The 25,600-nt window shown below is 41.3% G+C and overlaps 1 protein-coding gene and 1 pseudogene across 2 annotated transcripts in view; one reads left to right on the plus strand and one right to left on the minus strand.

Annotated features, from left to right (window-relative positions):
- The window catches only part of Syndig1 (synapse differentiation inducing 1), a 203,701-nt gene extending 179,438 nt beyond the window's left edge, over positions 1-24,263 (plus strand). The window contains exons 6-7 of one of the 2 annotated variants that reach the window (XR_005501940.2): positions 5,112-5,271; positions 23,588-24,263. Coding sequence is in view for 1 of the 2 variants with exons in the window: in XM_039105481.2 (XP_038961409.1) it covers positions 23,588-23,602 (15 nt within the window). In the remaining variant the exon portion in view is untranslated. The remainder of the gene's footprint in view (positions 1-5,111; positions 5,272-23,587) is intronic. The other variant, XM_039105481.2, reaches the window with a different exon arrangement.
- LOC134486172 (magnesium transporter NIPA1-like) lies at positions 5,265-12,766 on the minus strand (annotated as a pseudogene).
- Positions 24,264-25,600: the final 1,337 nt, after the last annotated feature.

Consider the following 25,600-nt stretch of genomic DNA (forward strand, 5'->3'; position numbering starts at 1 on the left):
CAGAAGATGGCATCTCTTTTCTCTGCCCCCATCCTCATGATTACAATCACATTGGTGTCCAGCAGTCATCACAGGCAGGCAGAGGTCAGGTGGATGAAACCTGAAGGTGTCTGAAGGCTGGGCAAGGACCAGACTTCAGAACCAACCAGAGCTCCCAGGGACTAAACCACCATCCAAAGAGTACACTTTGACAGACCCATGATTCCAGCTGCATATGTAGCAGAGAATGTCCTTGTTGGGCACCAATGGGAGGAGAAGCCCTTGGTCCTGCCAAGGCTGGACTCACCAGTGTAGGGAATGTCAGGGTGGGGAGGTGGAAAGGGGTGGGTGAATGAGTGGAGGAACACCTTCATAGAAGAAGGGGGAGTGGGGATGGTATAGGGGGTTTATAGATGGGAAACCGGGAAAGGGGATAACATTTAAAATGTAAATGTAAATAAAAATATCCAATCTAAAAAAAAAACCTGAATGTATTATGGAGGCTTGTCAAGGACCAAACCTCAGAACCTTTCTTTGGAATCGTTTTGCCACTTTATGGTAGTGCAGTAATAGCACCCAGCTTCCAGTTTCTGGGTACAGAGGCTGCCAAGTTCGCCCCTTTCTGTAGAGATATCTACAAATACACTTTTCCCCTTTTGCCTGTATCTCTACCTTACTGTGAGCCCAACATTATACAATTGCAGGAGTTTAAACCATATGCACTGATAAGTAAAAACTACCATAGTTAAAGACAGACAGTGCGTCAATGTAACCCACATAGTGCAGGGCATTGAGGAAGCCCTGGGTGACTGAAGTCCTAAATGAATGTACATTGTTGATATGGGCACAGCCATAACAAAGACCAAGGCATTGGACCCATGGCTGATTGGCAAAGCTATCCCTACATAGGCCATACTCAAAGTTGTAAAGCCTTCTTTTCCTCTGGTCCAAATAAAAGTTTTACAGAAAATGATCAGTATGTACAAACACTAGCAACTGAACCTTCTTCCTTCTCCTACATGTTAACTGTCTGAGACTAGTTGTCTACAAATACTAGACACCCCCTGCCCCAGTGCTGTACATAAAAAATATGCTGAGATTGGGGACATGTTAGTAGGTGACATTCCATCACAGTTCATACACCCTACTTGACCTCAGCTTTTCTGTATGTATGTACATCTGTCCTTTCATTATTCTTTTGCTACCCTTCATCAAAGTTCCAGGATGCAAGCCATGAAGAACATAGCAGTTATGACTACTAATGACTACATGACCAGTATTAAAGACTATATAGACTTTTGAGTCTGGCTACCCACAGTCTACCTTCAAGATGCCTCCAGATCACTGTGGCAACAATGTTTATCTGTTTTCATTGCTGAATAGTATTCCATGTTGTGGCTATAGAATGTTTATCTATTTACTAACTAAAGAAGTTTGGGTTATTTTTCAACATGGGGCAAGTTTGTGCACGGTTAGGCAAATGCGGGTAGTGGATTACTAACACTGTTCTGTCTTCTGACTTTTCCTGTCACATGTCTTCATTTCCTACTTGTGCTTCCTGGGATCACTATCTCCAAAGACCTTTTCTTAGGTAAGATTTGGAAGACCCACCACAAAACTTTATGACAATTATACAATGCGGAAGTCAGGTGAGATGGGACACCATTAGCAGTGTGAATACTGAGAGACAGGTGCAGAAAAATCATATATAAAGCCCAAATAAGTTACTACCTGGGGAGGGGGAAGCTACTGAGTTTGGTCCAACACTGTTTGTCAGTGCAAGCTGACCATGCATAGAAAAGTTTTCACCAAACTTTAGACCTCTGGTGTCTACTCCTATATTACACTGACAATTTTTTTATTTTGCTATTTTATAAATTCTATAAATTGAAAAACACAAAAATCCTTTACAGTTATTATTTCAAAGATAACATCTATTAACAGTTGTGTTCAGATACTTCAGACAGGTCCTGTACATAAAGAGAATTGGTGTTTTACACTAGCACGTGAATCATAAAAATACTACATCTACTCTCTAGATAAAGGGATATAGCCAATTTTGATGTCTGTATCTTGTCCCTCCACATTTTCTAACATTGCCTTATTCCACTTAAAGAGGAAAGAGGTAATGTTGTAGTTTGTTTTTGTTGATGTGATAAAAAAAATACTTCAAACAAAATATCTTGGGGAGGAGAGGATTTATGTGGCTTAAAATTCCTGATCCTAGTCTATCATTGAGGGTAGTTGTGGCAGGAATCCAAGTAGTAAGAGAGGCACGTACCATAGAGGAAAGCTACTTACTGACTTGCTTCCCTGGACTTGTTTATCTAGCTTTGTTATACAATCTAAGACCGCCAGTTCAGGGGTAATACCACCTCCAGTGGGCTGAATCCTCTACACATCAGTAAGCTATCATGAAAATACCTGTCAGACAAATTAACAGACTAATCTGATCAAGGCAGTGTCCCAGTTGAGACTGTCTTAGGTAATTCTGGGCTGTGTCATATTCACAAATGAAGTTCCTCATTGAAGGGGACTGAGGCTTCTGGATGGAGCCCCTCCTAATGCCCACATTCATGGAGACAGACATGTATGGCAGCAGAGATACAGCGAGAGTCAGACCACATAGGCCCCATGCAGACTGAGTGCCAATTTAAAAAAGGCTCTGAGATCTTCAGGTCCAGGATGATTCAAAGCCATCAAGAAGGAAGTGCAGATACTGCTAAGGACATGAAGGTGGGCAGTGGCATTCTCTTCACATACATTCATCTATGTGACACGGAAGGTGCCCAGAATGCTTGGCTTGAGACCCCATCGGTTTCATGACTAAGGAAACAGATTAGGAGCTCTTAGCCAGTCAAAGGTTTGACAGTGAAATAGAGCTGAGGAATACACCAAAGATCCTTAGAACAGCAGGATGTAATTAATCAGTGTCTTAGAAATAAGTGCCAACCATGCCTATGTTAGACACCATTTCCAATCTCTGCCCCAGTGAATCTCAAAACAAAGAAGGAATGAACTTTTTTCCAGAGGACATCAAAATTAGAGCTGGAGAAGTCAATGTGACAAAAAGCAGCAGTCAGAAGAATGAGAAACCTTCTGAGGAGAGGAGGCCCCTCTAGGTTGAGAGGCATGGAGGAGTTAGGCAGGTAGACAATCTAAAAAGTGACTGCTTTGGGGAGCAGATGTTTGACTGGAGGAAAAATTCACCAGCGTAGCTTCAATGAAACATTTAAAATGTCTTGGGATTAGTTAATAAACATTCTTAGTGCTGTTAACAAGGTTGGCCACATGTGCTACATGGTACACAGATTGGCCCTAATATTTTTCTGTGTTCCTTGTGGATGTCATATACTTTTCCATCAACTGGGACAGATTCAGTGATCCAAGTCTTGGACCTGGGAAACCTACAGATCATGCTACAGGATGTTTTCTACCTTGAATTATGAAACTGTGGGGCAGGGAAAAGGTCCATAGATTCTGATGTGTGCCAGGATTTAGAATCTACAGAATGAGAAGAAACCAAGGTGCATGGCCCTGTTTGTCCTGAGGGAAAGGCTGATCTGTATCTGTCATAGAAGGACCCTGGAAGTCTTCTTTATGCTCTGTCTCCACCTGCTAAGTCTGCAGGGCTGGGCAGTGAAAGCCAAAGGAATTATTGATGCTGTAAATTTAAGGAAATGAAGCATTGCAGAAGATAATTTTCTTTTTGATCCCTAGCCAGACGTCTTTTGAAAAGCTGCTATAAATCCAGTGTCCCTGAGAAGTGTCATCTGTCCTCTCTCCCTGAAACCTCTGTGACTGCACTGATTATCCAGAGAGACTGCATGGGGCCTCCTGAGTCCCAGGCACCCCTGTAAGCCAGTGATTTTATTTGTCCAAGCACATGTTAACTACGTCTTGCCTTTCCTCGAAGCCTGCTTTACTTTTCTTAACCAATTTTCCACTAATTTTTAAGTTTCATTAAAAACTCCTTCCACAACTGACTCAATGTTTCACAGTCCATGACACAATGGCTTTCTACTGAAGCACTGGTAGTATGTGGATGCAGTAAGAGGCTGCTCCAATGACTATGGCATAAATAGAGCACACACCGACTCAATGGACAATGTTGAATTTTACTCCTAGATGCTATAAAATCAAGATTATGAAATTTACAACATGCATGGCAACTGACGGGTTTGGTATGTTAGGATAATAAAAGAGTTGGAACACATTGGTTCTTGGCAAGTGCATCCATTCATTCAGCCATCCATCCATTCAGCCATCTGTCCATCTACTCACAAATTGTTTTTTAATATAACATTTATTAATTCTTTAATATTATATACTTTGATCAAATTCACCCTCACTCGTCCCTCTTAACTCCTCCCAGATCTACCCATCTCTCACCACCTCTAACTTCATGTCTCACTCACTTGAAGTGATACTTTCAACAAACACAACACATTTAAGGAAATGTGAGAGGCTAGCATGATCAGGTAATGTGCTAAGAAAATTATACCAGAGAAAGAAGAAAGAAGAAAGAAGAAGGATAGAGGAATCCTCTCTCTCTCTTTCTCTCTCTCTCTCCCTCCCTCCCTCCCTCCTTCCCTCCCTCCCTCTCTCTCCCCCCCTCTCTCTCTGTGTATGTGTGTTTGTGTGTGTACATGTATGTGTTAGCATTATGAATTATTTAATAACAATAATATGATAAAAACAAACATGAACGGCTATGTAAAAATGAGGGTGCATTTGCCATAAGAGACATGTAGAGGGATGTTTCCTAGATAAGCATTTTTGAAAGTCTCTCAGAAGCCCTCAGCAAGGGCATGTCCACTGACCACAGGGATTCTCTATCATGTGCCCAGAGCAAGACAGAAAGAGGCAGGTGGGCAGTTTAGATGCTAAATATGATATGCATCCCCATGTACTATCAGTTTTTCAAGCTCACCATCTCCACTTGTCCCTTCATCCTGTGGGTTCTGGAAAGGAACAAAGCTCCGGATATGATATGATGGAAAAATCCTTAGCCTAATTTTGCACATTGGGATTTCTGTGGGTTCATTTGCACTTGTTTAACAAAGAAGGGAAGCATGTGCTGGGACATTGATATAACTCCATTCTTCTTCTTTTCTTCTTGGGTAAAATAGCCCTAGCACAGTGCCACAAACAACTGCTATACTTGGAGGAGGATAGTTCATAATTCCTGTCAGCCAGGAAAATCACAGGAGTAAGAAATGGATAAAAGACTCTGGAAAATGGACTCCAAAACACACCCAGGAGTTACATATGGAGCACTTAGCACAACAGGTAAGGAAGAAGAATTCAGGATAAAACCCAATAGGGGAATGGAAGATGGGGTCAAGTTTCTTGGAGAGATAGACTTTGCCTAGGGAATGTGAAGAAAGGATTCTTGCCAGGACCCTTGGGATGAAAAAATGCTACCTAACAACAAAGACATAACATATTGGACTCTTTAATGAATATACATAACTTTTTGTATTTGGGATTCTGAATCTTTAAGATCCTTTGGCTCTATCAGTTAGCATTGTTTCAATGGAAATGGGTGCAAGACAGCCACAGAGGTTTTTGGGTTTTTGCTTGTTTGTTTGTTTGTTTTGGGTTTTGTTTTGAAGTTTTCTATAAGAATTCTACAGAATTCCAAGACTCCAGTCATGTCATAATTAAAACATATACTTTGCCATGAAAAGCAACATTGAGCATACCGTTGTCAGCCCTAGGCTCAACACTTTCTCCAGTCCCAAGCCACAGGCATGTGGGGATGTCAAGGTCCACCTCTAGAGATCCAGCCTCTCTATATGACTATCTAACCGTGTGTTGCCTTAATCTCTGATATTAGGGCTAACAGACATACATGGCTTTATGGAGCAAACTGAAAAAAAACCCACAGTAATCATGTATGCCTTTAATGAGGAGGACAAGAACAGCAAGGCAGTAACATCACTCACGGAGGCGCCAGCCTAGTTCCTGTCACCCCACTGAGGTCACCTGATATACACTGTAGCCAAGAGTGCCTTCCCTACTACATCAGCTGGTGCAGACCTACTGCACTTCTGTTCTGAGTCATCCCTATGTGGTGACAGAAGTCAACATGATTCACTTCTACATGGATCCCCCTACTGTGGTAGGGAAAGTATTTGGTTAAGGTATCGTGACTGAAATCTACCCCATTAAGGCATGATCCTCGAATTTCTCCCCTCCCACTTGTACCATGACCCTCAGCAGCTCTTAGGAGTACGTAAAGAGAAACATGCCTCTACCACAGCAACCTTAACATACAAGGTCCAAGATTAGAAGTGTATGACATAGGTCAGGATCCAATTCTGCTCCAATATGTGGAATACTGCCTCATCTGCCCAACTGTTCTGCGTGACCTGAGGGAAATACACATCAATTCCAAGCTTCTCTCATCACCTGAAAAGAGGCTGATGTCTTACTTTCTTGACACATTTCTGGTATGCTAGGTGACACAAAGCACAACTGAACTTAATACATAGGCATAAATCTACCCAGTATCATAAACCTCTTTGCCAGACCCGAAGCTGAAGCCTGAACAGTAAAAAAAAAATGAGCTTATATGAGCTCCCTGAGTCTATATTTATTTCTTCTGCCTTTTTATTTAGATGCCTCTGCTCTTACCTTACCTACCAGTGTTGTTTCAAGGCACAGCGGTGACATAGAAGCTGGGAACAAAGCTTACCAGACTGAGGATTCCATTCCATCATGGTTCACAGTCAGGGAGACCTCCACTGACTCTTAGAATGTGGCAGGAGGTGCAGGATTGCTTGTAGTAACGGCTATGGGTACCCAGGGCTCATAGCACAGTCACACACTGCCTGAATTAGACCTGGACATACAGAGCTAATGTGGAAGACAGAGACCTGTGACCATAGCAACCCTCACCAGGAGCCCCATTTGAGGATGATTAAGACACATTTGCATTAATTAAGCATCTACATGTCTACATTGTCCAGGCAGGGCCAAGGCCTACACAGCCTCTCTCTAGCCTTTGTTGCCCTCTACTGGTCTTAAGGAAAGTCTGCTCTACACATAAAATCTAGCCCAGCAGGCAGCTATCCGGCTCTTCTCCCTGAATACTCCCAGCCCCCTTTGTGAGCAGTCAGCACTTGGCACACATATCATCTGCACCATCTGCCTGCTTTACCTTCAAACTCACGAGGAGCTCATCATGTAGCTGTCTAACCTCCAACACCACTAACCACTCTTCTGTTTGAACTCTATCATCTGTTGTGGAAAGGTTGAGTGAGTCCCTTTGTGGAATGCATGCAACTATGAGCAAAAGACAAAAACAAAAAAATAACAAACAAACAAACCAGATCTCAGAGACATCCACCCGACAATTGTGAGCTTGTTATTTATAAGGAGGGAACTAGGGTGCCAGAGAGAGAAGGTGATACCAAGGAAGGAGGTAAGTGCCTGTCGGCTGAGTTTGGCTTTCCTAGGAGAAACTTACACTCCCAACACATTTATAAGTTTATGCCATGAAATCACCTTTGACCTCAACAGAGCAAGTCTTAGTGGAAGAAGTGGGTTTAAAGATTTGAATACTTAAGTGAAGGAAGGAACATCCTACCATGGAGAACACATGATGGACTAGGTCCTACACATAGGTCAGCTGCCCTCTGGGGCCCCAGACTATAGATTTTCCTTACAGAACACTATCTTACTACATATCTTACTTATGCCATGTAAAACTCTCTCTAACACACAGATACACCCTGTTAGTCTCCCTGCCATGGCATGATCTAGTCACTTGATGTTTCCTAAAGATAGTACTCAATCTTCCAGTGCTATTTATGAATCCAGAGAATAATTTATGAATCCCAAGGCTAGGTGAACTGAGTGATAGCAACTTTTATTTGTATATCTACTCAAATTCCTGGTCTATGATTTCCTTTTGGGATAGTGCTTAGAAGTAACCACTTAACAGCCTAGCATCCTGAATGGCATTCCAGACCTTCACATCATTCTACCTGGCAGGAAGGCTGAGTAGTAAGAACTCACCATGGCATAATCAGAGATCTCTAGAATGCCCTGTTAGGACTGTCCAGGTAGATAACCCAGCCCCTTTCTCTGGCTTTCTACAGTATTTGTTTATAGAAAATCACTACAGGCTTCCAGAAGGAAGACCATCCCTCAAAGAAGACTGACTTCCAGAAGGAAGAAATCCACCAAGGTTTAGAGTCAAAAAAGCCCTGCAGGGTTCAGAGTTACAGGCTCACAGGCATTTGGCACAGGGAATACTTTGGCTAAGGGAAGAGGTTGAGAAACAAAAATAACCCTTGCTAGGGCTCAGCCTCTTCGATACAGCCTGATGACAGACCCTCTTACTTTTATAGTCCTTATTTTTCTATTTGTTGCTGTTGACTGAATGAATAAACCTCAGCATAAAGTCACTGTCATCAGCTTCTTCATCTACTCCTGGAAATTCCAATTCCCATTCATGTCTGGAACATGAAGAAGATCAATGGGTCATAGACCTTCCATGAACCCTGCAATAATGGGACACCTAGCCTCGTGGGGGAAATTCTTCCTTGGGATTTTACCCAATCTCAGCTTCTAATGACCTATGGTATGTCCCTATGTGTCCAACTGGTATTAGCTCTGATGTCACACAATGAATGGTGCTAATCACAACATTCAAAGGCATGTCTATCCCTGTCTTATCACAGTACAATTCTTAGCTGTCCCCTTAAGAGACTGTCTGTGTCTTCTGAATTCAAGTGGACTGTGTAACATGCCCATCCAAAAAATCAGTTTATGTAGCTTATGAGGCCACCTTTATCCTGGCACTCTCTTTCTCCAGGTCAGGGATACCACAAGACAGTACTCCAATCTTTTCTGTGTACAAATTTTTAACCTAGTTAGTAATGAGTGTTGTAAATATCCTTGACTAAATCTGTAAAGATTTGGGGTGGGTTAAATGCAGTCATAGTAACTAAAACAATCTATCATTCCAAGGATAATTTTTACTTGTTAAGCAGCCTGTGGATCATGAGTTTGATAGAATTTTTGTCAATAATAACCAGAGGAGGTTTGGCAGTTCACTATTTTTTGGATCTGTTTGGTTTTGTGTGTGTGTGTGTGTGTGTGTGTGTGTGTGTGTGTGTGTGTGTGTGTCCTAAAACATTCATTGTGATCCTTTCTGGAAAAATATAGAGCACTATTTTGATGTATTTTTGGCAAGCTGGATTTTTTGGGAAAAAAAAGACCCTCTGTTCTAGTTTCCCAACAAACTATGGCTTAGGAGAAAGACCATGATTTTCTTCTAGGTCCAGAATCCAGGTCGTCAGGTGGTTGGTGGACAAGATCTATAAGTTTATTATCATTTCCGTTGTAGAACACCCTGACCACAGCAAAACTGAATAACTCTGTATCACCAGATACAGTACTACTCTAATGAGGGTATGGTCCACTATACATTTAACAAAAGAGCCTTGGGTTTCATACCTATAAAGCAGACCCTAGGCAAGAGTGCTCATTTTAGTGATTTCCTCAGCAAGGAAGCAAAATCTGGCATTCAGAATGAATGAGGCAGAGGAGATAAGAGACCAAAATCACAGAGTGATTTATGGCATTCACAAAGAACTGTTTAGGGAGGCCAGGTGGCTCACTTGCATGGAATGATTTCTGAAGACTAAGAAACCCAGAGAAAAGGAGAACTACCCCTGACTCTACCTGTGACTGGCCAGAGCTCACCCATATACATCAGTCCTCCATTTGCCTGGGTTATACCATCTGGCCATTTTGGATAGCTTAGAGTGACAGATCCCAGAAGTACATTTCAGATATACTTAGCATCAAGACCAGGCTGATCCTCTCCAACAGGTGGTGACAGAGTTCCTGAGCAAGTACCTTCCCCTGAGTTATTACACACAAGAGAAAGATAGACAGAAAGAAAGGAGGGAAGAAAGAGAGAGAGAGAGAGAGAGAGAGAGAGAGAGAGAGAGAGAGAGAGAAGAAGAAGAAGGAGGAGGAGGAGGAGGAGAGGGAGGGAGGGAAGAGAAGAAGGAAAGAAGAGGGAGTTAGGGAGGGAGTTAAGGGCAGAAGAATGGAGGAAGGAAGCAAGAAAGTTAAGTAAAAATGGATCCCAGCAACTTCTCTGAAGGACATCAGTGCTGCAAAGCTGAAGATCAAGATGCTGACCCCAAGTTTCAGCACAGGGCCAATAAGTACAAATAAAGCATCACCTTCTGCCTATGTGCCCTACAGGTTATTGACAGGGTGAGGTACCAGGTGTATGAACACTTTCTGCTCTTCTGGCCAGGAAGTTTGGTAATACGGCTAGCATTAGCATCTCTAAAGGACAAGCTGGTTCCCAGGTAGTGGTGCATTTGGCTCAGGCAAATATAAGAGAGCCAACTGTAAAATATTTCATCTGGTTGGTTAAACTATTAGGAGACTGAAGTCTGCAATGTAGAAGGGTTTACACCATAGAAATCAATAGGTACTGATTAAGGAATCTGGGGTGGGCTTTTTGTTTGATTAGTTTTGGAATTTTGTTGTTTGTTTGCTTCATTTTCCTTCTAGATTGCTGGTTTACTAAGATTCCACTGCTATACATGGTTGTTTTTCCAAAGAAAAATTAATACAATAATCCTCTAATCCTCCACAGTCTCTCCAATGTGACCTTGCCACATGCAGGTTCTCCTATAGATTCTTCACATGGGCCTATGAAATTGACTAGGAAAGGTAACAGTTGTATGTACATTAACAAGAAGGAGCCCTTTCAGCCTCCCAGGCATTGAGTCATAGAGCTCAAAGATATTCTTGCCTGAAGCTTCAAGACCCTTCTCAAACAGGACATTTTCCCTTCCCTGTCCCTTTCCCAGCCAGCATAGCACCACTTTGACTCTTTAAGAAACTCTTAACCTTGTTACTCTGGGTTGCTGCATAGCCTAGTAACATCCTGCTTTAAGCCCAAGGCACAGACTGTTCATACATATTTGTCATGAAAGCAGCATGAGATCCCTGGTGGATGAATCCTTCCCTTTGGAAGGGATATTCCTAAGAAAACTCCAACTGCAAATGTCACTAAGTCTCTGCTCAAAGCCATATTTTTGTTTACCATCCTGCACCAGTTGGTGGTATTTTGTTGGTGTTGTTTTATTTTGTTTTGTGTGTGTGTGTGTGTGTGTGTGTGTGTGTGTGAATGAGTGAGAGAAAGAGAGAGAGAGAGAGAGAGAGAGAGAGAGAGAGAGAGAGAGAGTGTTTATTCCTTTTGAATGGTCACAATGCCTCCTGAAACAGAAAGCCAGTCCAAGTAACAAAGGTTAAGTGGAAATAAAATACTTTTTTGTAATTAATCAGCTGTCCTTAGTTGGACAATGATGTACAAATGGGTCACTTAGCATTTTTTTCTGTATCTTTAGCTTTCACTATTTTCCACTGTACATAAAGAACATTTAACATATACACATTAATCATTAAAGTAAGTGAATAATTCAAATAATAAAAGGACTAAAATTTATTTGACCTATTGGAAAGTCACCTAACAATGGAATTCTGTATCACTGTCATTAATTCTTCTTTCTCTGCTTACTACTGTTTTGGGGTACATGTAGGAGAGTCAGGTTGTTAAAGGAATCAGTTACTCTACAGTCTACAGTCTTGTTTATTGTACACAGCCAGATTTCACTTCCTTTTCCAAGTGAAAAGGATGTCCTACTTTAAGAACATCTGCTCCTCTACAAAGACTAACTGGAAAGACCTCATCGCAATTTCACAGTTAAATCATGTTAAAATATTTAACAAGTAATTAATGGAAGCTTCTAGGTTAATTGAAATGAAAGCAGAACTTGTCTCATCAGAGAGAGATTACACCCAAACAACCATTGGAAGCTCTGTGCTGCGGAGATCTGGACCCCACTGTGGTGCAAAGACAGGCCCCCTATTGTCCTTTATAGGTTATTAGTACAGTGGCAACTCTAAGAGTTTCTTCTACTTGAGATGTAGTATGAATCACAGACCCCCTCCAAAACCTATTGCTCGAGCCCCCACCCCTTGGTAGCATCCTAGCTTGTTTTCCTATTGGATTTGTTCATCTCCCCAAGGCTGAAGTTTGTCTGAACACTTGTATAAGCACAGTTCCCAAAGAGACAATTGTAAATCCACAGGCCATGCTGAAGAAGTTCATCAGGTCCACAGGATAGGTGAAGCCAATAGGACCAGTGTAATAGATGGCCCAAAAGACAGATGAGTTGAAGCACTCCAAGCCTTGTTGATGTACCTGAATTGGGTAATGGTGCTGCAGCCCAGGACAGCCAGGAGTACCTGGTTCAGACAGAGGGTTCTCTGACTCAACGGCTTGTTGTGAAAGATGTCTTGGGCTGCCAGGCCAATGCCCTTGGTAGAAGGCACAATGAAACTCCCCAACAAAGAAGAGATGCTGGCATAGACCATGATGTTGGTGGGCACGTGGACTGGGGCAATCCAAAGATCAACAGCAGCATCATGAACAGCACAATGCACAGGTAGCCCACAAACACTGGATTGGTCAGCTTTTCCTCCAACTCACACCGAGTTGTCATACTCTCAGACTTCTGAGAAGGATAATCAGTATGAGTGAATCTGTACAGCCTAGCAGACTCCCCAACATGCCCAAGATGTTGAGTTTTTCCTTCAGACAATAAGAAGCTAAAATGGACCCAAATGGTATCCCCAGAGCACCTATTGGAGTCACCGGCACCTTAGGGTTTGCAGTGTAAACTAGGAAGTTTCCAATCTGGCCAACAGCCATCCAATTGTCTTTTATGCATGACATACCTCACCTTTTAGTGCACAAAATGCCCTTTTACAGCACGAAGTCATGCTGTTCACTAAGTTCAATACCAGAGCCCTGCCCCGGCTGAGTGACATGGCAGCTACCCTCTGCTAAGAACCCCCTCCCTGGCCACTGCAGCCACCCCTGCAGCCCTCCTCCTGCCTCACCCACTTTAGTTTTTACCGCTATGATAAAACACCATGCGCAAAAGCATCTTGTGGCGCAAAGAGTTTATTTGGCTGACAGTTCCATGTCACAGCCCAGCATTGAGATAATCAGGGTAAGAACTCAAGGACAGAACCTTAAGGTGGGAGCTGAAGCAGAGAACGTGGAGGAGAAACAGCTTACTGGCTTCCTCAGTTTTTCTTATCTATTCTAAGGGTGTCACTGCCCAGAGTGCTCTGGATTCTCTTGTATCAAGCATTAATTAAGGAAATACCCCCACAGACATACCATGGGCCAATCTGGTGGGAGCAGCTCCTCAAAGGATGTTCCCTTCTTCCAGGTATCTCTTATTTGTGTCCAGTTGGCAGAAATCAATCAGCACACACTCTATGCTAAACAAATTCTCCAGTGTCTTTCATATTCAACCAAGAAGGCGCTGACCACAGAATGAGGATATGAGACAGTATACTGCAGTCAAAGGTGTGACCATCTACCCAGGCTTCCCACCACATCTTCCTATACTGGTCTTTATTCATTCACCCTTAGCACGAGGTCAATAGGAAATTATAATACCCAAGAGCTCATTGGGAGTCTTGGATTTTGGTAATTACTGGAGAACTGCTTTCTGAAGTCGGTTTCATTAGAACATTTAAAAAAGAAACAGTTCATTAAAAGTTCAGGAACTCTCATTGTTATGCAAGCTGCTGAATTGACAAGTAATTCTGTTAGTCATTTTTTAATAGAGGAGGAATTTAATTCTTTGGAAACTATGATAATTTCTGCTAGATCTTGACTACTGTTGGTCTTAATCACCATTCTCACTTCAGAAATCCCACTCCAGGCCCAATTTTATTATTATTTCATCATTTAAGCATGGGTTAGATGCCATTGGTAGAAAGAGAACTAGGGCCACCAATATCAGGTATTTATTGCTACCTACAGACTGACAACAGGGCTGGGACTTGCCACACCCAGCTTTATACCTGTCCTAGGAAGAGACTCCACACACAGTTCAGCCTCAAGCAGCAGCACATTTGACATCCAGTGACTGACTTTTCAAAGTTGCCTCTGACGTTTGCATATGACTAACTGAGAAGAAATAGCCCTGGGAAGACTACTTTGTTGCTTTCTATAAATATTTTGTCTATTTTCCATTTAAAAAATAAGAGCATGGTAAAAATTATTCACAGTGATCATTATAAAAATGTAATAATTTAGCTTCTTCACATCCCACATGCTTGAGTAGCAACCACAGCATCTAGAATGAGTCATTTCTCCGTATGGTCATGCACAAGGTGGCATACATGAACATCTGTATACAGTCTTTACCCACTGGAGTGCAGCAGAAGGGGCTATTCACCCAACCTCCTCACACAACAGCAGTACCTTCCAGAAGATGCCATGTTACCTTGTTCCTGTAAATGGTTACTAGTATCATATCCAATACTTCTTTAGTATAACCTGAACAGATTCTCAATTTATAATGTGGCTTTGAGCTGCTTAGATTTCTGGTACCTGATGGAATCAGGTTTATTGGTTTATACATTTCCAGGAAACCATCCAATCCATATATTTTTCAGATGTAATTAAAACTAAGTAGATATTCTTTTGAGTTTGTATTCGACATTTCTATGGTTTATTCCCATTGTCGTTTTTCATTGTCCTTTCATTGTGTCACTGATTATAGAGTTCATGTTCAGTGCATACACACATATGTAACTTGGCTCGTGCATGCACATGCATGTAAGCATATACAGACACAGACACACACAGACACACACAGACACACACAGACACACACAGACACAGACACACACACACACACACACACACACACACACACACACACACACACACACACCTGCAAGTGAGTTCTGGAGTTTACTGTATGCATTGAACACATACAGCACAAGTGCAAACGTAAGCTTCTGTGCATGCACATATCTTCAAGTTAGATCAGATTTTGCCTTCATAGCACTCAGTTTCCTGGGCTTCCTTTTCTAACGCAGATCTTATCTGTACTCACACATTGAATACATATTTCCTTTTCCTGACTTTTCTGAACAAGAAGCCATTTAAGGCTCAAATACTTTGTATCAGAATGAATACAGCTTCAGTTACATGACATCACTTTTACTGTTCCCCCCCTTTGAAATTAGTTTTACCACATCATAGTAATACAGTGTGATATTTGATTTAAAAAAACAGGAAAAGAAAGGAAATCAAGAAATGTTTGATATTTGAAATGCTCTTTCAAATGAAAGGAGGGCTCTCATAGCTGGTGTTGAGTTGTTTGAAGCATTGTCAGTCAGTCCAGATGAGAAATATATATATATGTATATATATGTATATATATATATATGTATATATATATATCATATGTGTGTGTGCCTGTGTTTGTGTGCCCGTATGTGCACCTGTGTTTGTGTCCCCGTGTGTGTGTGTGTGTGTGTAAAATAACATAATACACCTAAGACTGTATTTTCTACTCATTTAGTTATTAATAGCTTAATTATTTTAACCTGCCATGTATTTTGAGTTTAGTTTGCTATTATTGTTATAACTTCTGAAAATAACAATCATATCATGGATTTTAGTATTTCTACCTTCCTTAATATATGCAATTAAAAAATACAAATTTTTCTCTAGACACAGTTTTGGCTACAACTCAGGTTTTAATATTTTATAAAATTTTAATTTCAAAATATTTGCTGATTGTTATTGTTATTCCCCACATTCCTAAGAGTTGTTTCTAAGTATGCTGATTTATCTCCAGCCGTCTGGGGATTTTCTAGGACTTTTTTTTTGTTGTTCTATGCCCCAGATGATGTCACCTAATATACCCTGGATGGTCTCAGTCCTTTGACACTTGCAGAGAAACACTTTCTGCCAAGGCCAGTTTATGGTATTTGGCATCAGTTGTCTCAAATTTCTTGATCTTGTTTAATCAATAATTGAAAGAGGCGTGTTAATGTTTCTCACAGTACTGTGCTGTTGGATTTCCCCATTTACTTCTAGCCATTTGGGCCTTATATAGAGAAATTATTTCAACAGGTATACATAAATTTAGACTTATTACATATGATTTAGAAATAAGGCCTTTTAGTTATTTTTTTCATTTACTGGCCTATTCCTCATTATAGATTTTATACAACTCTCAAAACAGAAGAGATGCAACTCAGAGAGTTTTGAAGCTTCTAGTTCTAGTGGTCATCATGGTTTATAAAATCATATATTTAAATTCACATAAACACTGTATTCATGTAAATACACCACAAACGGCATGTTGCTTAAAGTAAATTAATTTTTGTTTTATATCAGTGGTGGAAATGGTGTTTTTCATACTTCCATACATTTTCATTGAAACATACTTTTGAGTGAGTTTTTTTATGGCTCAGGCTAGCTCTTTTCTTCTTTTCTTTTTTCCTTTTTTTAATTGATGACTTTATTTATTTACATTCCAAATGTTCCCCTTCTTGGGCTCTGCTCCACAATGCCCCTGGCATTCTCCTCCCCTTTGCCTCCAAGAGGGTGCACTCCTACCCACCCACCTACTCTCACCTCACCCCTCTAGCATCCCCTTTCTCTGGAGCATCAAGCCTACACAAGACCAAGTACCTCCCTACCCACTGATTTCAGATAGAGCAATCCTCTGCTACAGACGTAGCTGCAGCCATGTACCCACCCATGAATACGCTTTGCGAGGTAGTGTAGTCCCTAGGAGCTCTGAGGGGTCCAGTTAGTTGATGCTGTTGATCTTCCTATGGGTTTGAAATGCCTTTCAGCTTCTTCAGTGCTTCCATTTCTCTTCCACTGAGATCCCTGGGCTCAGGCCAATGGATGTCTGTGAGTGTCAGCATCTGTCTCAGGTGCTAGCAGAGATTTTCAGAGGACAGCCCTACTGGGTTCCTGTCTGAAAGAAGTTCTTGGTAACAGCAATAGTATCAGGTTTGGTGTCTGGGATGAATAGATCTCAAGATGGTGTGGTCTCTGGATGGCCTTCAGTCTCTGCTCCATTTTTTCCCTGGCATTTCGTTTAGACAGGGACAATTCTTCGTTAAAATTTTTGAGATGGTTCAGTTCCCTTTCGCTCAACTGGGGGCAATGCCTATCTACTGGGGGTGGTCTGTTCAGGTTCTATCTCCCATTTGTTGGGTATTTCAACTAATGATATCTTTATACTGGGTCCTGGGAGCCTCTTAAATATCTGGCATCTGGGACTTTCTAGTGTCTCCCTCTATTCCCCACCTCCCACTGCTACATTTTTCTATTCATTCTCCTGGCCCTCTGGACTTCTTTCCTGTCTCTTACCATACTTAAACCTGACCCCAATTTTCCCTCCCCCTTTTCCCACTTAAGACCGTCCCTCCCTCTGCCGCCAGTGATTATTTTGTTCCCCTTTTTACATGAGATTGAAACATCCACACTTTGACCTACTCTTCTTGTTAAATGTTACAAGTTCTGTGAGTTGTGCCATGGGTATTCTGAGCTTTTTAGCTAACATCTATTAATTAATGAGCATATACAATTACGATTTATGTCCTTTTTGTCTGGATTACCTCACTCAACATATTTTCTAGTTCCACCCATTTATCTGAAAAATTTGTGAAGTCAACCTTTTTAATAGCTGAATAGTATTCCATTGAGTAAATGTACTACATTTTCTGTAGCCATTCTTTGAGGGACATCTGGGTTGTTTCCATTTCTGTCTATTATAAATACAGCTGCTATGAACATAGTGGAGCACATACCCTTGTTATATGTTGGAGCTTCTTTCAGATATATGCCCAGTGTCTTCAAGTAGAACCATTTCCGATTTTCTGAGGAACTGTCAGATTGATTTCCAGAGTGGTTGTACTAGTTTGCAATCCCACCAGCAATAGAGAAACGTTCCTCCTAGACATCTTCACCAGCATCTACCGTCATGTGAGCTCTTGATTATAGCCATTCTGATTGGTGTAAGGTGGAATCTCAGGGTCGTTTTGATTTGCATTTCCCAGATGACTAAGGATGTTGAACATTTCTTTAGGTAATTTTTGGCTATTCGAGATTCCTCAGTTGAGAATTCTCTGTTTGGTACTGTACCCCATTTTTTGATTGGCTTATTTGGTTTTATTGGAGGTTAGCTTCTTGATTTCTTTATATATTTTGGATATTAGCCTTCTATTGGATGTGAGGTTGGTGAAAATGTTTTTCAAATCTGTATGTTGTTGATTTGTTCTACTGACTGTGTATTCTGTCATACAGAGACTTTTCAGATTCACAGGGTCTCATTTATTAATTGTTGATCTTAGAGCCCAAGCCGTTGGAGTTCAATTAGGAAATGTCCTCCCCCAATGCCAATGTGTTCAAGGCTCTTTCCCACTTAGATTCAGTGTATCTGGTTTTATGTTGATGTCATTGATCCACTTGGACTTGAGCTTTGTGAAACATAATAAATATGGATATATTTTCATTTTTCTACATATAGACTGCCAGTTGTACAAGCACCATTAATTGAAGATGAAGTTCTTATCATACAGACCTTTCACTTGCTTAGAGTCACACCGAGGTATTTTTATGATATTTGTGACTACTGTGAAGGGTGTCATTTCCCTATTTTCTTTCTCAGCCTGTTTATCCTTTGAGTAGAGGAAGGCAACAGACTTGTTCCAGTTAATTTTATACCCAGCCACTTTGCTGAAGTTATTTATCAGGTTAAGTAGTTCTCTGGTGGAACTTTTGGAGTCACTTAAGTATACTGTAATATCATCTGCAAGTAGTGATATTTTGACTTCTTCCTTTCCAATTTGTACCCCTGTGACCTCCTTTTGTTGTCTTATTGTTCTGGCTAGGACTTTGAGAACTATATTGAATAAGTAGCGAGAGAGTGGGCAGCCCTTTCTAGTCCCTAATTTTAGTGGGATTGCTTCAAGTTTCTCTCCATTTAGTTTGATGATGGTGACTGCTTTGCTGTATATGGCTTTTACTATGTTTAGGTATGGGCCTTGAATTCCTGATCTTTCCATGACTTTTAACATGAAGGGGTATTGAATTTTGTCAAATGCTTTCTCAGCATCTAATGAAATGATTATGTGTTTTTTTTCTTTTAGTTTGTTTACATAATGAATTACATTGTTGGCTTTCCATATATTGAACCATCCCTGCATCCCTAGGATGAAGCCTGCCTACTTGATCGTGATGGATGATCATTTTTGATGTGTTCTTGGATTCAGTTTGTGAGAATTTTATTGAGTATATTCATAAGGGAAATTGGTCTGAAGTTCTCTTTCTTTGTTGGGTCTTTGTGTGGTTTAAGTATAAGCATAATTGTGGCTTCATAGAAGGAACTGGATAGTGTTCCTTCTGTTTCAATTTTGTGGAATAGTTTGGATAGTATTGGTATGAGGTCTTCTATGAAGGTGTGATAGAATTCTGCACTAAATCCATCTGGTCCTGGGCTTTTTTTGGTTGGGAGACTTTTAATACCTGCTTCTATTTCTTTACAAGTTATGGGACTGTTTAGATGGTTTATCTGATTTTCATTTAACTTTGGTACCTCGTATCTGTCCAGAAAATTGTCCCTTTCCTCCATATTTTCCAGTTTTGTTGAATATAGGCTTTTGTAGTAGGATCTGATTTTTTTTAATTTCCTCAGACTCTGTTGTTATGTCTCCCCTTTCATTTCTGATGTTGTTATTTTGGATACTTTCTCTGTGCCCTCTGGTTAGTTTGGCTATGGGTTTATCTATCTTGAGAATTTTCTCAAAGAACCAACTCCTGGTTATGTTGACTCTTTGTATAGTCCTCTTTGTTTCTACTTAGTTGATTTCAGCCCTGAGTTCAATTATTTTCTGCAGTCTACTCCTCCTAGGCGTATTTGCTTCTTTTTTTTTCTAGAACGTTTTGTTCTAGGTGTGTTGTGAAGCTGCTAGTGTATGCTCTCTCTAATTTCATTTTCGAGACACTCAGAGCTATGAGTTTTGATGAGAGGATATTATGCTGGTCCAATCCATTTGGTTTTCTGTAGGCTTCTTGTAAATTTATGATCATCTCTTTCTTTAGGTTATGGACGTTTTCTTGTATGATTTTGTTTTCTGGCCCTTTGAGCTGGGTATCTTCACTCTCTTTTATTTCTATTATTCTTAGGCTTGGTTTTTCCTTTTTCCTTTATTCTTTATTTTTTTACAGTCCAGCTGTTATGCCCCTCCTGTTTCACCCACTGACTGTTCCTCCTTCCATACCTCCTCACCCCTCTCCAAGAGGATGTCCCTAACTCCTACATCCCCACCCTACTAAACCTCCCCAATATCTGGGGCTTCAAGTCTACTCTCACTGAGGTCAATGTAGGCATTCCCCTGCTCTATATGTGCCAGGGGCCTCAAATCATCAGGTGACTGCTAGCTCAGTGTCTGAGAGATCTCTGGGATCCAGGTTAATTGAGATTTCAGGTCTTCTTACTCTCCCCCTCAGCTTCTTCCAGCTTTTCCCTAATTCAACCACAGGGGTCCCCAGCTTCTGCCCATTGGTTGAGTGTAAGTATCTGCAACTGACTCTTCAAGCTGCTTGTTTGACCTCTTGGAGGGTAGCCATGCCAGGCCCCTGTCTGTAAGCATACCACAGCATCAGTAATAGTATCAGTCCTTGGAGCCTCCCCTTGAAGGCTTGGTCTTTTCCTTGTGTCCCAAATGTCCTTGGTGTTTTGGGTTAGGGGCCTTTTATACTTTAGATCATCTTTGACCTTTTTGTCAATATCTTCTATGGTAATTCTCAACCTGATATTTTCTCTTCTATCTCTTTTATTCTGCTGATGATGCTTGCATCTGTAGCTCCTGACCTCCTTCCTAGGTTTTCCATTTCCAAGGTTGCTCTTATTTGTGATTTGTTTATTGTTTCTACTTCAATTTTTAGGTCTTGGACTGCTCTGTTCAACACTTTCACCTGTTTGTGTTTTCCTGTATTTCTTTGAGGGATTTATTTGTCTCCTGGTTAAGGGCTTCCACCTGTTTAATGGTGTTTTGCTGTATTTATTTTAGTGAGTTATATTTTTCAAACATCAATTTTATTCATTAACAATTTCATATTATCAATGAGCCATTCCCAGATCCATATCCTCAAGCAGGTGCCTCAGAAGCCTCAATAAAATACACACACACACACACACACACACACACACACACACACACACACTACTTATTGGCACAAAATGAATGGTCAAGGTCAGAGAGGAAAAAAGCTAGCCATGTTAACCAGCTAATCTCATGGACAATGGTGGTTCTGGCAATATATATTAGTCTGTAATCATGCCATGGAAAAAGGAAGCAAGAAGTCAGTGTCATACTGTGTTACATACTGAGTTGATAGCTAGCCTGAAGTATACCACCTTTGAGAGGAGGCTGCTAAAAGAATTGGAACCATAGGCTACAGTCAGAGGTAGATCTCTGTGGGGTGTGGCCCTGCAGGTTCTAGAGGAGCCCCAGTTGGAGACACAACATCTGGCACACCATTTCTGACCAATGCCATCTGTCCTGGCATCCTGGTATTCAAATATTGACCCTTAGGTTTCTGAAATATATCCACCATTTGGTGAGCTTGGTGCAGTCAGGAGTCTGGAAAGGAGGGGGTGTTGTGAGGGCGGTTTTTGTGTTACACGTTGAAGTGGCTCCATGGGGAGGAGGATCAGCAGCTGTGCTTAGAGCTGGTTGAGGATCAGGGGACTGATGGAGTGAGCCTGTAGCTCCAGCTTGGTGACTGGCAGCAGAGGGCTTTGTGGGTAGCAGAAGAGGTATTAACCCCGGGCAGACTGCTGTAACCTGGTCAAGGGAGGGCGCATCTCCTGCTTCAAGGATTGCTGGATGAACCAAGCCTTAACTTGTTCCTCCTTCAGTTTGAGTCTGGTGGCTACGATCGTTCAATTCTGGAGGTCCTAGTATGGTTCCATTTTAAAGTGTTCCAACTCTCAAAACTGCTCCCAAGTGTACTTCTGGTCAAGGGGACCCGGGGTATAGGAGGTCAGAGAATGCAGAAATGCTTCCATCTCAACTGTAGCTCACTTCAGGTGTGATTGAAGGTATGTTCTATAAATTTAGGATTACATCTCAGGTCCATGTTGTGTTCCATTCAGCAGGGACCCTCTCACTCTTCATCCTCCTCAGTGAGTTATCTATACCCTCCTTTGAGATCTCTATTATCTTTATGAAATGAGATTTTACGTCAGCATCATGCTTTTTCAGTGTACTGTGGTATTCCTACCTTGCTGTGGTGGAAGAACTGGGTTCTCATGGTGTCATTATCTTATTGGCTTCTGTTCCTTATCATCTTGCACTTGCTTCTGGCTATCTGGTTATCTCTGGTGATAGCTGACATGGGTGACTCTGTGCAAAGCCTGCCTCCTGTGTCTGTGTGTTGCCCCAGATTTCCAGGGGGTCTTGTGGCCATAACTGCAGCCAATCTCCTGGGAGCTCTGCAGACTGATGCCCTGGCTTAAGCAGATGGTCTGGGAGTCCTCCACTCTGTGCAGTGTTGAGAGAGAGGGTGAGACAAGCTAATCTGCCCACACAGGTACAAACCAGAATGGAAATGGCTTTCATATATAGAGGAGGAGTCCCCTGTCCTCTGGGCTCCTGGGGGTTCCCAGCTGCTGTGGTTATTCGGGTAGCTATCCTACCTGTTGCCCTGGCTGCAGTAGATCTACTAGGAGCCCTGCATACTATGTGATGTTGAAAAAGACGGGACAATAGGCTCATCTTCATTTAGTTATTATTAAATGGTCTTCTTTGAAAAATGTATTGTCCCCTAGAGGCACATTGCCTGCCATTAAAGTTCTATGTGATTTATTCTACTTGTAGTTTGTCATGTGCTAATTCTTTATTTTGCTTACAAACCTACCCTTCCCATCAAAGTCAGGATGCTCTTCTCTAAGAAGCTCACGCTCTGCTTTGGTTCTGTGTCTGCAACAGCAAGCGACTTCTAAGTGGTTCTCTGACTGCCTCACTTCTTGTTAAGAATTGTGTCCTGGGTGCAGGTGTTGTTCCTCCCCTGTGCTCTTGTTTTGTTTGACCCCAAACTACATTTTCTTTTCCAGTTTCTCTTTGCACTAATAGAGGGTTTTTGGTTTAACTGGATGTTGAGTCTTTGCCTCTATTTTGTTTGTTCCCTTCCTCTGTGTTTTTTGTCAGGCATGATGATTTAGAAAGGCTTGGTCTTTCAAAAGGATTGGTGTTTCTTCAAGGAAAATCTGGAGAGACTTGGTTGCTTCAGATCAAAGCTGCCCCTCATGCTTTCTCTCTTTTTCACATGTGTTTATTCTTGCCCTACAACTTTCTGCCATGAATAGGAGCAAATTTAGATCTTCTATGGGATTCCAGGCATGCACCACAACCTCCAGGAAAAGTTATGATGTGAATGGCATGTCTTTGAATAACTGGGGAATACTTTTTCTGAGAAAAATCTGCTCACTCCATTGCTAGGGTACTCAGTTATAGTGTTTCAGTCATTTCTAGGAATGACCAAGGTCAGATTCGATGGAAAGCTTTAGAAAATATTTGGTCTTGACACTGTTAAACTTGGTACCATGACATCCAGTAGCATTTGCGATGTCTGCACTCAAGTACCCATAGCTAAGTGCATTTGTGTAAGTCCATTAGTCACCATGAGATTCCTTGGCCTCCCCTGCAGAATGAAGATAAGTGATGAGTTCTTCCTCAAATGATCGTGCATCTTTCTACATTTCCTGTCCTTTCCTCACCTGAGAATCCTTGTCGCTTCTCATTTGATCCACTGAATATGAGACTTCACCTCCATGCAAGTAAACAAAGGATTTAAACTGGACAGACACACCCAAGTACTGAACTCGGGACCCCTCAGCTTCTTCACAGTGATGAAGGATAGGACAATTGGGTCCCATGGAAATCTACAAACAACCCAGGCTGTTGCTCAAACAATGGATTGTTCTCTGAAAACTGACAGCAGGACCCCATTACTGAGGACAACATTCACACAACTCATTGGACATGGGTAAGTTGAGTCAGTGCCTACATGGGCTCTTCTCCTGTATGTGAGAGTATCTTTCATGTAGGAAGGTACTCCTCAGACTACCAAAACAGGAATGTAAACCCCAACTGAGCCACAAAACCTTTGACCTACAACCTGTCTTGCCTGTAAGATATGTTAGGGCAATGGTGGCACAGAACTTGTGGGAGTAGCCAAGTAATGTTTGGTTTGTCTCTACAAGATGGAACCTATACCAGACCAATAACCAGAGACTAGATAGTTCAGAGACCTAGAGGAAAGCCAAACAGTACTCTTCTAAAAATATTAACAATAAAATTATTCCTAATAATATTCTCATAAATCAGTGTCTTCTTTAGTCATCATCAGAGAGGCTTCTTCCTGTGGAAGATAGGAACAGATGCAAAGACACACAGACAGACATAATGTGAAGTAAGAGTCTTGGAACACACAGATCAATCAAATACCTCTCCTCAGAGTTCGGGAAACCCCACAGAAGAGGAGGCAGAAAATGTGTAAGAACCATAGGGGATGGAGGAAACCAGGAGAACAAGGCTTTCTGAATCAACTAAGCAAGGCTCTTATAAACTTATAGACTGAAGCAGTAAGCCCAGAGTCTATACAGGTCTGCATCAGGTCCTCTGATATATTATATATTGGAACTCAGGAGTTTCACAAAAATACTAAGCCAAAAGCGATTTTATATATTTAGTATTTTTGTGAGACTCCTAAGTCCAGAAACAAATGGGCCTCTGATTCTCATGCCTGCTCTTGGAGCTCTTTTCCTTCTGTCGGGTTGCCTTGTTCGCCCTCAATCCAATGACTATTACTTTATACTATTATGTTTTATTTTTGCCATTGTTGGTTTGTTATCTCTTAGAAGCTTATTCTTTTCTAATGAGAGACAGAAAGGAAGTAGTTTAAGAGAGAAGTGGATATGTGGAGGAACTGGCAAAAATAGAGGAAGGGGAAAATAATTAGGATGCATTATATAAGAAAAGAATCTATTTTCAAGGAAAGGAAAAATTCAAAAGAAGCCGATTCACATCTGAAAGTAGATGAGAATTTAGTTACATCAATATTGTTCTGTTTTTAGATTATATCTTGAGTTACACAAATTGTGCCTGCTTCCAACTTTGTTTAAGGTAAAGAATGGGAAACCACCTGCCTTTACAAGGGTACTGGTCTAGTCATTCAAATCATTCTCACTAAATACCTTGAAAATCCACCCAGAAGATCTAATTTTTAGAGCCCTCTGAGGATGTCTTACTTAGGGTTTTATTTAATGAAGAAGCACCATGACCTCAGTAACATTTACTTGGGGCTGGCTTAGACTTCTGAGGTTTAGTTTACTGTAATGGTGGGAAGAATGATGGCAGGCAGGCTAGCATGGTGCTGGAGAGGCTTAGCGTTGTGTATCTTGATCCAAAGTCAGCAGGAAAAGATCTGAGACCCACTAGGCTTGGCTTGAGCTTTTGAGACTTCAAGGCCCAACGACTTGAGGCATACCTCCTCCAACAAAGCCCTACCTACTAATACAAGGCCACACTTGCCATAGACCTATGGGGGCCACTTATTCAAACCACCCCAGAGGCCTATGATGTTGACCTTTTTTCTTACATGCATAGGCCTTCTCTTCAACCTAGTATAAGAGCAGGTTGTATCTTGTTTTATCATATG

The sequence above is a fragment of the Rattus norvegicus genome, chromosome 3 (genome assembly GCF_036323735.1).
Source record: "Rattus norvegicus strain BN/NHsdMcwi chromosome 3, GRCr8, whole genome shotgun sequence".
NCBI classification, from domain to species: domain Eukaryota; kingdom Metazoa; phylum Chordata; class Mammalia; order Rodentia; family Muridae; genus Rattus; species Rattus norvegicus.